We start from the raw sequence: 18,142 nt of genomic DNA, 5'->3' as shown, positions 1-18,142 counted from the left end.
TTCCCTTCACTGTTTCTGGCCTATAATTTTTCACTAAGTCCTTCCAGGTATCAGGACGAGACAAATGTAGCCCCAGGGTGTAGCCAGGGTGGGGCGCACCCTGTGCACTTTCCCGGTTGTTTATAGCATCTTGGTGTTTTAGGGTGAGGAGTTAGGAATCTTTAGGGGGTGGAGGGGGTGGGCAGCTTTCATTGCGGAGTAGATTCTACACGGTTTGGCAGCGGAAGAGAGATGGTTCCTTTAGCTGCACCAGTGATTGTAAAAGCTGACAAGAATGGGTTGTTTAGCAGCTGGGGACTGCACTAAAAAACCAAACAGCTTCAGGCTAATGCAAGTATTAGACTGACTCCATCACCGATTCTCTGATTGCTCATAGGTCATTTAATCCCTCTGTGTTTTTACTGTATAATTTTACTGATATGATAAACACCATGGCCTTTTGGACAAATTTATTCTCTGTATTGTTACTTAACCAGAAAGAATCAGTAAACCTCTAGAAAGCACATTTCCTTAAAAGAGATAAGTGTATGTCACCTTTAACAGAAAAGCTAGAAAAGAATGTCAAGCAATTTAGGGATTCCCTGGCGGTTCAGTGGTTAGGACCCGACGCTTTCACTGTGGTGAATGGGGTTCAATCCCTGATTGATGAACTAAGGTCCCACAAGCTGCCCAGTGCAGAAAAATAAAAAAGAAGAAAGAAAGAAAGAAAGAAGAAAGAAAGAAAGAAAGAAAGAAAGAAAGAAAGAAAGAAAGGAAAGAAAGGAAAGAAAGAAAGAAAGAAAGAAAGAAAGAAAGAAAGAAAGAAAGAAAGAAAGAAAGAAAGAAAAACAATTTAACATGCTGATAATAAAATGCAAAATACTGATTTAATAAGAGTCTAAGTGATCAGAAGAAATACACTTCAGAGCCCATGTTTTGTTTAATCATAGCACAGGGTACAAAACAAACCCCCAAAGAGCTTTCAAAATTATATTTCCTTATCCAGATAAAGGAAAAATGAAGAAAAGCAAATACACGTTTTGGTCAGGAAATATGTGAGGAGGCGGGGGTGTTACCTTTCTCTATATTAATGCCTTAATATTTAGAATCTGTGTCTGTGTATAATGTAATGACCACTTACAAAAGAACTTCATTTTCAGACAAATGGGGAACCATTTGCTGGCATGTGTTAAGACCATTTGCTCAGATTTAAGCTGAGAAAAATGAAGGAACCACTAAATAGAACTGGAATTTACTATTGTGATCTCTTTTTCAAGATCCTGGCCACAGAGTTAGCATGGCCTAAACTACCTATCATGTGCCTTTGAAGTGGTGGTTATTATCTATATGAAGTAAAATAAATGACAAATTAACACACTCTCCCTGTTATTTAAAAGCCCCACAGCTTCTTCCAAAGTTTCCTGTGGACAAATGTGTTCCTGTATAAAGGAAACAACATAGTTTTAGTGCACTTCTCTGCCATGTTTCCTCAGAAAGCCTATTTTTGGAAGCCTTAGGTACTTTGACAACTAAAACATATTCTTGTCGCTCCTAAATTTCTGCATCTAATAGAGAAGCAATTTTTATGATTTTATTTCGTGGAGATCATGCTACAGTGAAAAAATAATAATCTTTGGGCTTCCCTGGTGGCGCAGTGGTTGAGAGTCCGCCTGCCGATGCAGGGGACGCAGGTTCATGCCCCGGTCCGGGAAGATCCCACATGCCGTGGAGCGGCTGGGCCCGTGAGCCGTGGCCGCTGAGCCTGCGCGCCCGGAGCCTATGCTCCGCAACGGGAGAGGCCACAACAGTGAGAGGCCCCGCGATCTTTGAGTGAAGCACCAGATTATAAAAGGCATTTTATTTTTTGGCCGCACCGCACGGCTTGTGGGATCTTAGTCCCCAAATGGGGATCAAACTCGGGCCCTCGGCAGTGAAAGTATGTAGTCCTAACCACTGGATCACCAGGGAATCCCCTGTAAAAGGTATTTTATTTATTTATTTTTCAAATTTATTATTTATTTTTGGCTGCATTAGGTTTTCGTTGCTGCACACGGGCTTTCTCAAGTTGCGGTGAGCGGGAGCTGCTCTTTGTTGCGGTGCACAGGCTTCTCATTGCGGTGGCTTCTCTTGTTGTAGAGCACAGGCTCTAGGCGCACAGGCTTCAGTAGTTGTGGCTCACAGGCTCAGTAGTTGTGGCTTGCAGGCTCTAGAGCGCAAGCTCAGTACTTGTGGCACATGGGCTTAGTTGCTCCACGGCATGTGGAATCTTCCTGGACCAGGGCTCAAACCTGTGTCCCCTGCATTGGCAGGCGGATTCTTAACCACTGAGCCACCAGGGAAGTCCCTGTAAAAGGCATTTTAAAACAAACTATTTGATAGTGCCAAACATGTTGTTACACTTTGTAACTAAGCATACAGCCTTGTAACAGAATGATAGAGATTTTTTAAAGCAACATAAGAATGATAAACAGGTATGCAATGAGAAATTGTTCCTTGAATGCAGAACTAAGACAGAACAATGGGAGGAAATTACTGAATGCTGTTTTAATGAGGTAGACACTTGGCTTTATGTGCTTTGTGTGTTTTCTTTAATCATAGTTATAAAATCAGAACCTATAGAAACTTGTACCCTTCAAATATATACAGATCCACAATCCCTTTTCTGTAGTTTTGAAACCCTCAAAGCTCTGAACGATGAATTTTTAAAAATTAATCTGGGGTTGCCCTGGTGGCACGGTGGTTAAGAATCCGCCTGCCAACGCAGGGGACATGGGTTCACTCCCTGGCCCAGGAAGATCCCACATGCCACGTAACAACTAAGCCTGTGAGCCACAACTACTGAGCCTGCGCTCTAGAGCTTGCGAGCCACAACTACTGAGCCCATGTGCCACAACTACTGAAGCCCACGCACCTAGAGCCCGTGCTCCACAACAAGAGAAGCCACGACAATGAGAAGCCTGCGCACCACAACGAAGAGTAGCCCCCGCTCGCCGCAACCAGAGAAAGCCTAGCACGGCAACGAAGACCCAACGCAGCCAAAAATAAAACAAAAAAATAAATAAATAAATTTATAAAAAATAAAAACTTAATCTGTGCAAATTCATCTGCAACAAAACATGACCCGAATGACGCGAGGCCATTTATGGTCTTCATTTATTTTACTTTGTGTACTTTTCAAACATTTTTCTACAGGCATGTTAAGATGCTGCTTGGGAGGTGTTACGTACCATATTACTTTTCTAAAATTTGCAAATTCCTGGATTCCAAACACGTCTGGCCCAGGAGTTTCAAATAAGGGATTATGGTCCAAATTAAATATGATGCAAACATTGATTCAAAGAATGGACATAGTAGAGCGTCTGACTTCCCAAAATCTGACTTGGACTAATATAGATTACATTATATAGTCAGTAAAAAAGCAATCATGCAAATCATTAAGCCAGTATTTATTGAACGTTCATGGGATAAGTAACATGGCACCACGTAAATGAAGCATTCACCAGCGAGTACCATCAGTCTTTTATAGGTGAACATCATTCGCATCGCACAACTGATTCAATGACACATGCTTAACACGTTGGTATTTATAATTTTCCTAGGTTACCAGTAAATTTTTGGAAGAGGTTCTTTAATGAAAATCCCTTTTATTCTTGTTTTGCTTTTTTTTACAGGGTTTTCACAAGAATGGAAGCACCGTTTCCTTGCCAGATTCCTTATTGCTATATCTTATGAACCTACATAATCTTGGGGAAGAGCCTGTGCTTAATGATGACAAGCCTGTCACCAGTGTAGCAACAACGAACAAAAATAAAGAAGCATTTATATTCAACAAGGACGTCATTTCAGTCAACAACTTGTGCTGCATTATTTTTCCAAGATGAACCGATACACAACCATGAGGCAGCTGGGAGACGGCACTTATGGGAGTGTGCTGATGGGCAGGAGCATCGAATCGGGGGAGCTGGTGGCCATCAAAAGGTACCATGGGCAACACTGCCAAGTCTGCCGACCTTTCTTTGCCTTTGCTTGCTTGAGACTGTATACAAGTACAGAGAGAAGTCTGGTTTAGACCCCATGCTTGTTAGGCTAATATGTAATGCCATTCTGGAGAAGACACTGCCAAAAAGGAGTTCAGCTGATCCCCACATATGTTAATTTTCTGATTTGTCCAGCTACATGGACAAATCAAAAAATATAAGGGCTCTGCTTTTTATGCATGATACATTTGAACTGAAACTGAAGGTAATTTTGGAACGTAAAGTTGAGTACAGAGTAGAGCTTATTGTTTCTTTGAAACAATAGGTCTCAAAATCAGATGGTATTCATAGTATCAAACTGAGTTCTGAGTGGCATATGGAATTTTCCCGACCTTACCAATTAAATAGAATTAATTATTATTATCTTATTTCTTTAATCCACTGTATCTGTTATCTATCATATGTAAAAAAAAAATTACCCCAAAGCTTAATGATTTAAGACAAGAACAAACATTGATTAATTCACAGTTTCTGTGAGTCAGGAATTTAGGAGTAGCTCAGCTGTGGTTCGGGCTACAGGTCTCTCGTGAGGTGGCAGTAAGAGGTGGGCCAAGGTCACAGTCATCTGCAGGCTGAACCAGGGCTGCAGCACCCATGCCCAAGGTGGTTCACTGTATCAGTCTGCTGGGGGTGCTACAACAAAGTACCACAGACTGGGTGATTTAAACAATGCATTTATTTCCTCACAGTTCTGGAGGCTAGAAGTCAGAGATTAAGGTGTCAGCTAACATGGTTGGTTCATGTAAGACCTCTCTCCTTGGCTTGTAGATGGCTCTCTTCTCCCCATGTCTTCACATGATCGTCTCTGTGCATGTTGTGTCCTCATCTCTTCTTATAAGGACACTGGTCATATCAGATTAGGACCTACCCTAAAGACCTCACTTAACCTGAACCACCTCTTTAAGGTCTACCTCCAAATACACTCTGAGGTACTGGGAGGTCAGGACTTCAACACAGGAATTTAGAACATCATTTGTCTCATACTCGGCTTCTGTAGCAAAGTTTAAGCCACAGACTGGGTGGCTTAAACAGCAGAGATTTATTGAGACAGTTTTGGAGGCTAGAAGTCTAAAATCAAGGTGTCAGCAGCGTTGGTTTCTTCTGGGGGCCGGGAGGACAGGATCTATTGTAGGCCTTTCTCCTTGGCTTATTCATGGTATTTTCTCTCTGTTTCCCTCCCACATCAACTTCCCTCGATGCCTCTCTCTGTGTCCAAATTTCCTTTTTTTATAAGGACAAAAAGAGGCCTCAATTTCTCTCTATGTGGGGCTCTACAGACAGTCACTTGAGTGTCCTCATGACATGGCAATTGGCTTCCCCAGAACGAGTCTTGGAAACTGATTACAACATCAACTAAATGATGATCTAAAATTTAAATGCTTTAACAAATGTTTATCAAATGTTAAAAACTTTACACTATCATGATCTAAAACTTTACATATATAAGAAAATACTTTAATAAGATATTGTTAAATAGCCATTATTATCAAATAAAGTAAATGTACAATATACAATAACTGAAATGAAAAACAGGAATAAGAAGAAACTTCCCTGACTTGAAAGGTGAAATATTAGAGGTACTTCTTGTAAAGCTGGTTTTAAGACCAGAGTGCCTGCTGTATCCCCTACTGATCAAGAGTGAACTGGAGACCCTAACTAAGGCAACAAGAGAAAAAAATAATAAATGAGGTGTAAGGATCAGACAAAATGAGATGAAATCCTCCTTATTTGTGGGTTAAGCAATTATGTAAATTCACACAGATAAATACTTCATTACACATAAATAAAGTTATATGTAAAAATATCTTTAAAAGGACTGTAAAGATTTACATAAACTTCGTGCAAGCTGTGGCTTCCGGGGAGAGGGGGTAAGAAAATGAGAATGAGGGTTGGGTCTCGTGGTGTCATTTAAGGTTATTACCGTTGGGTTTGTTTTCTATAACAAAATGTTCATTATTCCTTCTGTGTGGCAAGATCATGTGTTTGTTTCAGTCTTCAGTTTCATAAAATGGGGAATTGGGCCTCACCTGCATAGAGCTGGGTAAGACCTTGAGAGAAGTGAGAGGTCACATCCTTTGAGAAGTCAAATAGATTGAATGCTGAGAAGAAGTCATACGTGTATAATTTAGGAATGCTTTCGGTGTATGAAATAAAACAAACTCACCAAAAGTAAACTAAATAGGGATTTATTTGTTTCACATTGTAAAATGTTTTGAGGTAGGCAGCCCAGGGCTCATACCTTGCCTCAATGCTGTTATCACAGACCTAGGTTCTTTTGTCTTCAAAAATAGCTGCAGTAGGAGAGGGTGTGGAGAACAGGGAAACCGCCTACATTGTTGGTGGGAATGTAAATTGGTGCAGCCGCTATGGAGAACAGTATGGAGGTTCCTCAAAAAACTAAGAATAGAGTTACCATATGATCCAGCAATCCCACTCCTGGGCATATACCCAGACAAACCTATAATTCAAAAAGATACATGCACCCCTGCATTCATAGCAGCACTATTTACAATAGCCAAGACATGGAAGCAACCTAAATGTCCATCGACAGATGAACAGATAAAGAAGATGTGGTATATATATGCAATGGAATACTACTCAGCCATAAAAAGGAATGAAATAATGCCATTTGCAGCAACATGGATGGACCTAGAGATTATCATACTAAGTGAAATAAGTCAGAAAGAGAAAGACAAATATCGTATGATATCGCTTATATGTGGAACCTAAAATATGACACAAATGAACTTATCTGTGAAACAGAAACAGACTCACAGACATAGAGAACAGACTTGTGGTTGCCAAGGGGTAGGGGGTCGGGAGAGGGATGAACTTGGAGTTTGAGATTAGCAGATAGATGAAAACATATATAGAATGGATAAACAAGGTCCTACTATACAGCGCAAGGAACTATATTCAATATTCTGTAATAAACCATAATGGAAAAGAATATACATAGACATATAACTGAATCACTTGGCTGTGCAGCAGAAATTAACACAACATTGTAAATCAACCACACTTGAATAAATTTTAAAAAATAGCTGTAGCAGTCTAGGCCTTGAGTATGAGTTCCGAGTAAGAAGAAATAAGGAAGAGCTGAAACAGTTACTGTTACTGTCAGTCAGTTGCCGTACTTTCTTCTCATTAGGAAAGCAAAAGCTTTCCCCCACCCCTCTCCGGAAGACTTCTGGTTTCTCCTCAGTGGCCAGGAGTGTGTCACGTGGCACACGTAGCAATAAGAGAAGCTGGGAAACTGAGTACTTAGGTGGCCATTTTGTATCCCTAGGTTAAAGCTGATCTATGTTAATAAAGAAGAGAAGAAAAGTGGCTCTTGGATAGACAAGTCATAGTGTCTGCCACATTCAGTATCTACTATGTGCCAGACAGTGTTCCTACCCTAATTAAAGACAGAGTGAAAATGAATGAGAAGAGGATGAGTCATTTGGAAGGCTTTGCAAAAAGTTTAAAATTCATCCAACATGGGCTTCCCAGGTGGCGCAGCGGTTGAGAGTCCGCCTGCCCATGCAGGGGACACGGGTTCGTGCCCCGGTCCGGGAAGATCCCACATGCCGCAGAGCAGCTGGGCCCGTGAGCCATGGCCGCTGAGCCTGCGCGTCCGGAGCCTGTGCTCCGCAACGGGAGAGGCCACAACAGTGAGAGGCCTGCCATACAGCAAAAAAAAAAAAAAAAAAAATTCATTCAACACGTAATTGCTAAGCTCCGATTACACTTGGTGCTCGGGCCAAATGGGGATGGGATAGATGAGTTATAAATAGACCAACAAATTAGAAAAGTTACAACACAAAATATGATAAGTCCTATGATGGGGGGATACCGGGGCCTATGGGAGCACAGAGCAGTGCTGGAGAGGTATCTTGGAAGGCTTCCCCCATAAAATGAGATCTCGAGAATGACAACAATTCTCAAGAGGAGGGGAAGAATATTCCAAGCTGTAAGAATAATAGGTATGAAGGCCTAGAAGCAAGAGAGTTTTTCCCTTGGGAAATTTAATTTAGGTCACTGGTAAGAAACCTTGTGGTATCTGCTGCCATCTCCAAAAATAATCTGTAACAGAATTCATTCTAGGGGGTGTTGGTAAGATCCCCGCACCTCATTAAATTAACAAATATTACTAAGCTCTCTGCCGTTTAAGGACCTGAGAGGCTATTCCATTCCTGAGGATCTCCTGTTTGTGGGACAGCTCCTCAGGAGCCCAGCTGAGGGTATCGAAATCCATCCATCCATTTAGTAAACACTGATTGAGCACTTACTTTGTGCCAGAAACTGAGCAGAAATGTGGAGGTGTCCTCAAGGAGCTTGCGTGTGAGGAGAGGGGAGGACTAAACGTAAAAGTAAACTATATGGTATGTAAGAAGGTGGGTAAAGTGCTACGGGAGAAAAAGCAGAGCAGCAACGGTGACCTCACAGCTATGAAAATCAGCTCGCGGCATTAAAGGAACAAGGATCGACCTGAGGTGGTCTCTCATTTCCTCTAACCAGCCCAGCTCTTTCTAGCTGTTTCTGTCTGGCTGAATCTTTTTTTCAGCCTTCACATGCTGGCACCTTCTGTCTTTCAGGTCTCATCTGAAATACTGCCTCATCAAAAAGGCCTGGGGCCTGGCCAATTCATCTCATGATCCTGAAAGCTCATTTGTATGTCTGTTTTGTGTTAACTAAAGTCTATTTCCTGTGAGATGGGAAGCATCAGGGTAGCCATCTCTGATTTCATCACCCTGGCATGTCGGTGTTGGATGAATCAATAAGTGAAAGAGAAGATGGCAGGGAATCTAAAAGGAATTCTAACAAATTGGTTTAATTTTTTATAATTAATTCCTTTAGAAATTGGGATAGTTGTTTTGCAAGGAAACGTCTGTACTTGCTGCATATAGATACATGCATTACCTTAGGGTAGTATTGATGACTAGTAACTGCTGAAAAGAAAGTAGCATATTAGTATATGTGGATGCAGCTAGTACAGATTTTTAAGAAGAATAAAAGTTTCAATTTGTACTAAATTTTGAAAAGGAACTTGGATATATTAACTAGCCTCTAAAACACTGGATTAAAAATTCTATAATTACTTTTTAAGAATCATAGAGATTATATGTATAGTTTTGCATGGATTTGATCAATTTACTAAAATACTTTTATACTATATTTGAATTGATTTCTATTTTATTTCAAATTGAGCACTGTGCTAGATTTACTTTTATCATTTTAGCAAGACATTTATAAATCTATAGTACTGAAACGTATCTTTTGGTAAGGTGGTAAGCCCTCAATTTCTTCAAGCTCCTTCATAAATTTCTAGCGCCTGAATGAGTATAACTGAAATTCTGATTCACTAAGGATATTTTAGAGATAATAGTAGTCATGCCCTTCATACCTTATTGTAGCTGACCACAGATACCAGTAAAAATAAGGACATCTACAATAGTATTTACTGAGTGCTGAACTAAGCAGTTTACAATAGGATTTTCTTATGCAGTAGTTCCTACTTTATAGCTAAGCAGTTTGCAGCACAGAGAAGTCATTAGGCAATTTGCCCAAGAAATGACACAGTCATGAACCTGCACCAAATGGCCTTGAGATACACAGAAGGGAGATGATCTCCTTTTAAGGAGGAAGGAAAAGAGATATCACAGCTTTTTGCCCAAAGTGAACTAATTATAGAGTAAGAAAGCCAATGGTGTAAATTGTGTCTTCAAATCCCTGGTCCCCGCACACTAAACTTTTCTTTTTTTATTGCAGAATGAAGAGAAAGTTCTATTCTTGGGATGAATGTATGAACTTGAGAGAAGTTAAGGTAAAATGCCAGAGATGAAAAGAACCCCAGAAGGCCTTAGCTCTACCTCACATGTGTCTCATTTCTGAGGATGGTAGCTAAGAAGATGGTTCTGTTCTCTGCGGGAAGCAGACCAAAGATAATTATATTTCTTATGTTTTTCTTTTATGTTCCTAATTTCTCATTTCTCATCAGAATGTCAGTGGAGAACAGAAAGTAACTACCCTCATATTTAAAAGTATACTCTCACTTTTAAAAGAGCATTTTAATCCATATTATCAGAGGAAAGATAATTTTTTTAATTACCACATACCATTTCTTTATATTTTATGTTGTATAACTTGGATAAATTTTTGGAGACTTTTGCATGGCATTCCACATATTTAAGGCAGAAAAAATTAAACCTATTTAATGACCAAGGAAAAAAAAAGTGACAGACTGAAATGTTTTGTAGCTATTTTGTTGACCTGGTTTATTTTTGCATTTATATTCATTACTCAGACAATTACTGCTTACTTTACATTTTTTTAATTTAAAAATATATTTATTTATTTATTTATTTTGGGCTGTATTGGGTCTTCGTTGCTGCAGGTGGGCTTTCTCTAGTTGCAGTGAGTGGGGGCTACTCTTCGTTGCGGTGCGAGGGCTTCTCTCATTGCGGTGGCTTCTCTGGTTGCAGAGCAAGCACGGGCTCTAGGCGTGCGGGCTTCAGTAGTTGTGGCTCACGGGCTCTAGAGCGCAGCCTCAGTAGCTGTGGCTCACGGGCTTAGCTGCTCAGCAGCATGTGGGATCTTCCCGGACCAGGGCTTGAAACCATGTGGCAGGTAGGTTCTTAACCACCGTGCCACCAGGGAAGCCCACTGCTTACTTAAATAGATGTTCCAGATGTTTTTAGACATGGAAATTTTTATAGATATTAAAAATTCATTAATGAATTTAGAAAAAATGGAAAATTACTTATGGTACTTATCATCCTAGCATTGATGAGATTGTGCCAACTTCTGTTTTATGTTTTATGTTCTGTTTTATGCTCATTTGCTCTATTGCAGTCTCTGAAGAAACTTAATCATGCCAATGTGATTAAACTGAAAGAAGTTATCAGAGAAAATGACCATCTTTACTTTATATTTGAATATATGAAAGAAAACCTCTATCAATTAATGAAAGACAGGTATGTCTTTATGAAAGCTTTTTCCTTATTGTCTCCTCCATGAGTCCCTTGGATCCCTTCATTATGTCACACTTGGCAATGTACAGATCTATCAGTCCATGAGGTAGCTTTAAATTAGTTATCTTTATCAAAGGATAATATCTAACGTAGAAGAACCATTTTTCCGTGGTAATAACTTAAAAGTCAAGGTAAATATTTCATATAAGCACACTATCTATCTATACTTTTTGAAACAAAAATCTATCTGTAGGGGCTTCCCTGGTGGCGCAGTGGTTGAGAGTCCACCTGCCGATGCAGGGGACATGGGTTCGTGCCCCGGTCCGGGAAGATCCCACATGCCGCGGAGCGGCTAAGCCCGTGAGCCATGGCCGCTGAGCCTGCGCGTCCGGAGCCTGTGCTCCGCAACGGGAGAGGCCACAACAGTGAGAGGCCCACGTACTGCAAAAAAAAAAAAAATCTATCTATAGTTTAATACTCAATAATAAAGCTGGCCTTCGGCAAAAACGAGAAAATTTTCTTTCTTACTCTCCCAAGCATCTTGCAAAAGGTTAATGAAGGAATGGAGGAAAGAATGAAGTTGCTTTTAAGAAAGGATCTAATACACTTGTTTATTAGAATGCTTAAGTGAATGATAAAAATGTGTTGCCAATCCCAAGGAAATTCTCATTTTAATTTTTAAACATACAAACAGAATCTCTAAAGAAGGAGAGTTTCAGTCATCTGCCATGAGCTTGGAGAGGATAACATTTAGGTGGTAGCTGCTGGTCACATCTGGGAGTTTAATGTCCATTTTGTCTGTTTCTAAAGCCAGAGCTGTTCAGCAAAAGAGCCTAAAATATGAAATGAATTTCCCAGTAGAATGATGTTGATTTCTCTCTCTATTTCTTACACACACACACACACACACACACACACACTCTCTCTCTCTCTCTCTCTCTCTCTCTCTCTCTCTCTCTCTCAAGGTCTAAGGATGGTCAGTGAATTTTTCTTTAATCATATTTTTCCTTCTTTCAAAAAATACTGTATTGAATGCCTGTTATGTTTCAGGCTGCTATCATTATGACATTAATAGCAGTTAAAATAAAAGTAAAGGATATTCTACCTCTCAAATCAGTGTTTATTTTTCTAGAGTTCTTTCTAGCTCCTGTATACAGACATGCATATTTGCTATGTAGTTGTAATTTTAGTGGTGATACATTTTTGTTTGATTTATTCACTTATAGGCACTTTTTAAAATTAATTAATGTATTTATTTTTTTGGCTGTGTTGGGTCTTCATTTCTGTGCCAGGGCTTTCTCTAGCTGTGGCAAGCGGGGGCCACTCTTCATCGCGATGCGCGGGCCTCTCACTATCGCGGCCTCTCTTGTTGCGGAGCACAGGCTCCAGACGCGCAGGCTCAGTAGCTGTGGCTCACGGGCCTAGTTGCATGGCATGTGGGATCTTCCCAGACCAGGGCTCGAACCCGTGTCCCCTGCATTAGCAGGCAGATTCTCAACCACTGCGCCACCAGGGAAGCCCTATAGGCATTTTTAAATGCTGATACGTAATCTTCATAGTTACCATAGCTACTGTGTTCTGTTAAATGACTATACCAAGCTTCACTTACCTCTTTGAACTATTTAAAATAAATAACTATCAATGGGAGAACAGGTTGGTAATTACAGTGTATAATACTGATGTAATTATTTCGTATCCATTAAAAGTGATAATTATGAAGATTGTAAGAGTGCTTATAAGTGAATCAAAAACAGAAACCAAAGTTGTATTTATGTAACATTGACACCTAATATAAAAGTTATACACACAGATGGATTAGGGCTGGATTAGAATGCTGAAAAATCAAAATAGTTTCCTTATCAGGTGGTGGGATTATGGGTAATCTTCTTGGCTTCTAATAATAATTTATGCTCTTTAAAATATATGAAATGATAAACATATCCATGGTATATTGAGATAGAATTTTGAAGAAAAAATTAAGTACGTGTAAATACATGAAATATTATATTTCATATGATTTTAAATATATATATAAGTGGAAGTGGTGAATGCAATTGCAAATGAACATTAAAAAGACTCAACTTTGGAATTTCATGATTCAATTCTGGATTTCTAAATTAAAAGGAAATTAAAGTGATATTGTTTAGAATACTATTCAATGTCAAAAGTATAAATTAAACCATTAACAACTGTACATGGTAAAGGGCTATTTGAGGTTAGTGGTATTTTTACACTTTGTTTTTGGTAGCTTAACTTCCTGAAATATTGTTTTTGAGGATTAATTTACAAGGCTGTTTTTTTTTTTTTTTTTTTTTGGCGGTACGCGGGCCTCTCACTGTTGTGGCCTCTCCCGTTGCGGAGCACAGGCTCTGGATGCGCAGGCTCAGCGGCCACGGCTCACGGGCCCAGCTGCTCCACGGCATGTGGGATCTTCCCGGACCGGGGCACGAACCCGTGTCCCCTGCATCGGCAGGCGGACTCTCAACCACTGCGCCACCAGGGAAGCCCTACAAGCCTTTTTTATTCAAGTAAACTTCTTTTCCATGTCAACTGAAGACCAATATACAAAACCTCTGCTCTGATACTACAACTGAACCTTTAGTGTACAGCATTCTTTTTACAAATTGAATTACATCACTGTTTATTTGTTCATTTCTTCACAGAAACAAGTTGTTTCCTGAGTCAGTCATCAGAAATATTATGTATCAAATATTGCAAGGGCTGGCATTTATCCATAAACATGGTAGGTTTCATTGCCCTGCCCCTTTAGATTACTGTCACGGTCATGCATAGGAATTGTATATAAACTGTTAAATAATATTATATTGGATAACTACAAGTTTGGAGTATGTGCCTACTAACTGATAGTTTTATTTTAAAAATTTAGAATTTCTATAATTCTATATAAAATAGAATTTCTATAATCTGTAACTATCTTCCTCTATAGCAGAATTTTTTTACAGTTTGATCATCAGCCTTTAGTCTCAGTCATCATAACCCCATCCTGCTACCTCATTCCACCTAATTTTACCATGGAAATGAAAAAAAAAAAGTCCCTCTTTTGGAAAAGATTGGAATGCTTTGATCTATCATGATCAATTATTAACACTTAAACAGTTTAAAGCACCTGTGCTATGGTATTTTCTAGTTTTCCTTAGTATTTACATTTAGCTGTTTCTATATTTGGAGAAATTATTTTTATGCATTTCTTATTTATGTAATCTTAATTTATAGTTTTTTGCATATCTATCAAACCAAAGTAAAGTTAATATTACTACAAAAAATTTTAGTGATTTAATGATCATTAATTTTTAATGATTCTAGTTTAGCATCACTAGATGTTTAGATATTAAATTAGGATAGTTTATACAATACCATTGCTGCATTCTGAGCATAGGCATTCAAAAATCACCATTATTAGTCTCCTTTCATGTTTCATCCTATATTTTATATTTTCTTTTCTCCTTTCTCCTTTAACTGCTACAGGAAATAATTTATTTTCTAGAAATGCTATGCAGAATTCCATATAAACATTGTAAGAACATTCCTGAATCCCCAGGGGTTTTTTGTCTTATGTAAACTATTAAGGTCTTTAAAAGCCTAAAACCCATGAAAATATATTACAGTCCATTGATAAAAGTCAGTCATTTATTAATTACATGGAATGTAAAGGATATATGCTATTTTAATTGTTCATATTGGATTCCTGATCTTCAACTCATTTTTAAACTCTGGTCACCAGCATGGTTAACTCTTGATATTTGCCTGCGTTAATTTATGCTAATGGAAGCAAGTGTGATGTGGAAAATCAAAAGCCTCAGGAATTCTCTGATTTTTGGAAAGAGTTTTGTGTTTTGCTGATATTTTTTAGGCTAGTAATAAAATTGGTTTAGATTCCTTGGCTATATATCAACTATCAGCAACTTCAGAGCATAAGGGATTGAAGGAGGAAACCAGCTTGGAATTTAAAAATTGTTGATGAAAGTAAATAACATATGAGTAATCTAGAGTTGGCTTTATAAGTGCCTACATAGTGATTTGGGAAACCAGACTCCAAGAACAATAGACATTTTTACAAAAGCTAAATTATTCTTGCCATAGTTTGTAAATATCTCAGATGTAATCCTTTGAGAAAATAGATATTTTAAAAACAGTAGCTGTCAAAAGAAATGGACTAATATTTTAGTTAAAGTTAGGACCAAGTTACCAATATATTTATATTAGTGAGGATGGGGAAAACCTCAACTGTGGTTTAATTAAGATTTTATGGATTAATGTCACTTCACCATCACACATGCTCCCATTCCTGTCTTCATATTATGAAATTACGATGTGTTTCTCTTGGAAGTTAGTGAAATGGATGGATCTCAGTAGCTATTTTGAGTAAGGAGTACCAGGTAAGCAGAGTACAAAACTGTTGTAGATGTCGTGGAGAGCCCACGCTGGCTTTGAAGGGGTTAAAAAAGTTTAGGTTTAGAAAAGTCTTCCTAGCTCAAATATGCATGAAAACCCTCTGGTGATGATGATGATCACCTACAATTGACGACCAGGCCCGTTCTTAATTCTCCACCCTGCAAAGTCATTAGGATACAAGTCATCTGTGTACAACCAGTGTGCTTTACCTACTCCTTAGACATTTGCAAGGAGGGCTTTCTGCCCTCATTTTCATTGGGCTGCCATGTAGCTTTGGTAACTAGCCATTTATTTTATACATTAAATTGGTAAATAAGCATTATAATTATTGGGGTTGTTTCAACAAGGCAGCTACCAGGGGAGAACTGAGCTGTTAAATAATTTTAAAGGAAGGAGTTGATTCAAATGTGTGCCGTTCCATTTGTGTTTAATGGACTTCTCAAAGTGATTATACTCAAGGAATCGCAGGTTAAAGTACAATGTGGTAGAGCAGTGATAAGACCAGCTTCACTGACTGAAGCCTGATATGCAGCGCTCCTTGAGCTTTCACTAAACTGCTTCTCTCCGAGCTTCGACCTCCTCATCTGCTACCCACTCGTGATCATAATACCTCCTTAAGCGTGTTGTTCAAATTAGCGGAGATAATCATCATGTGGCAGTATCTAACCCAGTGCCTGAACTCACCAGATCCACAAATAGAAATACATGTGGATATTTATTTTTAATGGCCATATATACTGTATGAACTCTTCCTCGCCAAATTATTTTGAAAGCAGGGTCCCCACCTCCCATCACTGTGTAGACAATAAATATGGTTTATTTTTTTCCTAAGTTCACCTTCCTAATTAGAACAGAGAGGCTCAGCTATCTTGTTAGTAAATCAAATATGTCTAGATACGATGATTTATTATTGTTTTTCCTCTCTATATTACCAAGGCTTTTTTCATAGGGATATGAAACCAGAAAACTTGCTTTGTATGGGCCCAGAACTTGTGAAAATTGCTGACTTTGGACTTGCAAGAGAATTAAGGTCACAGCCACCATATACTGATTATGTATCCACCAGATGGTGAGTAGTTTTTTGCAACTGTCCAGAGGCATATGTCTCTGTTGACGTTTTCCTACAGTAGATTGTTACACATCTTTCTGGAGGTTCCATATCAAGTATTTAAAGCAAAATGTAGAACTGAATTTTTTTTGTATTCTTTGGAGAGAGAGAAGGCTTGCCTCATGACTCTTGTGATACATGAAAAGGGAAGGAAAAAGGATTTCACGCATCCATTCATTCATTCAACAAACATTTACTGAACCCCTGTTATGTGCTGGATACTATTTTAGGCACTCGGAACACAGACGTGAACTAAACAGAGAAGAATCTCTGCCTCGTGCTGCTTACATGACGGCCAATACATAAACAAATAACGTCCTGAGTTACCAACAGAGAGACGTACACACGTTCATCACAAGACACGTAACAGCCCATCTTGCCCACTCTACCCAAATGTCCATCCCCAGAGGCACATGTATTCACCCAGTGGACTTCACAGCAATGAGAATGAAAGGCCTACAACTACGTAAACAACATGATGAACCTCACAGATATAATGTTGTGAGCAAGAGGCCAAATAGAAGAAGAGCACGTATTATGTGATTCCATTTATATAAAGTACAAAAATAGAACGAACCTGGTAAAAGTCAGGATAGCGGTTACATGGTCGGGGTAGGGGCAGTAGTGACTGGAAGAACGCAGAGGAGGGGCCCTCTGCGGAGCTGATAACACGCAGTTCCTTGGTCTGGGTGCTGGGCCCATGGGTATGTTCTAACTGTAAAAATGCAGCAAGCTGTACTCTTAGGACATGCGTTTTTCTGTACGTATATTGTATTCCAATAAAAACAATTAAGAATATTTGAGTATCAGATAGTGATACATATATATCTCTACATATTATTATGCAGAAAAATAAAGTCTGGAAAGGGACAGGGGGTTGGAAGAGACAGGGGAGGGAAGGGGTATGTTGCTGTTTTCAACAGGCGGTCTCACCGATGCCAGGCTGGGGAGATGCTGGGAGGCAAGAGGTTTTCAGGCGGAGAAAATGCCGAGCGTAAAGGCCTGCGGACAGGAGTGCCACCGTGGACTCTGCAAAGAGCAGAGTGAATAAGGAGGGCGGGAGTGGGAAATGAGGTCAGAGCATTTGTGGGGCGGCCGGATGTAAGGACTGGGGTGTCGTGCTCATCGGAGGGAACCAGGGGGCCCCTGGAGGGCTCTGAGCTGCCGTCCTGAAAAGGGTCTAGAGGAACAAGGGCAGAAGCAGGAAGACCAGGGAGGAGGCTGTTACACTCTCTTGGGCAGAAAATGACAGTGACTTGGATCTGGTGGCCATGGAGGTGGTGACAGGTGTAGGATGCTGGGCGTGTTTTACAGTAGAGCAGATGTGATTTCCTGGTGAAGCAGATGTGGGGAATAAGATGAAGGAGTCAGAGACTTCAAGGTCTTTTCCATGAGCAGCCAGAGGGCTGGAGTCAGCCCTGATGGAGACGGGGCTGCTGTGGAGCCCGTGGGGCACAGTTGTGTTTCGGGTTGAGGGATGCCTCCGAGACAACCACAGGGAGATGTCACGGTAGGCGGTGGGACCTATGACCTGGGGTTCAGGGAGCAGGGCCTGGCTGGAGACGTAAACTTGGGATGCCTCAGTGTTAAAAATTACAGGGTTGGGTGAGGTCACTAGGGGACTGAGTGTGGTTAGAGAAGAAAAGAAG

The 18,142-nt window shown here is 39.8% G+C and overlaps 1 protein-coding gene across 4 annotated transcripts in view; it reads left to right on the top strand.

The window, feature by feature from the left end:
- Window positions 1-18,142, top strand: part of MAK (male germ cell associated kinase) — a 49,819-nt gene that overhangs the window by 3,132 nt on the left and 28,545 nt on the right. For all 4 annotated transcript variants that reach the window (XM_007466401.1, XM_007466399.1, XM_007466402.1 and 1 more), the window contains exons 2-6: window positions 3,651-3,957; window positions 9,771-9,825; window positions 10,854-10,975; window positions 13,636-13,715; window positions 16,322-16,454. In XM_007466401.1, coding sequence (XP_007466463.1) covers window positions 3,857-3,957; window positions 9,771-9,825; window positions 10,854-10,975; window positions 13,636-13,715; window positions 16,322-16,454 — 491 coding nt within the window. In that variant the 5' untranslated portion in view covers window positions 3,651-3,856. The remainder of the gene's footprint in view (window positions 1-3,650; window positions 3,958-9,770; window positions 9,826-10,853; window positions 10,976-13,635; window positions 13,716-16,321; window positions 16,455-18,142) is intronic.

The sequence above is a fragment of the Lipotes vexillifer genome, unplaced genomic scaffold, assembly GCF_000442215.2.
Source record: "Lipotes vexillifer unplaced genomic scaffold, Lipotes_vexillifer_v1.1 scaffold444, whole genome shotgun sequence".
Lineage (NCBI taxonomy): Eukaryota > Metazoa > Chordata > Mammalia > Artiodactyla > Lipotidae > Lipotes > Lipotes vexillifer.
This window is presented reverse-complemented; position numbering and strand designations above follow the sequence as displayed.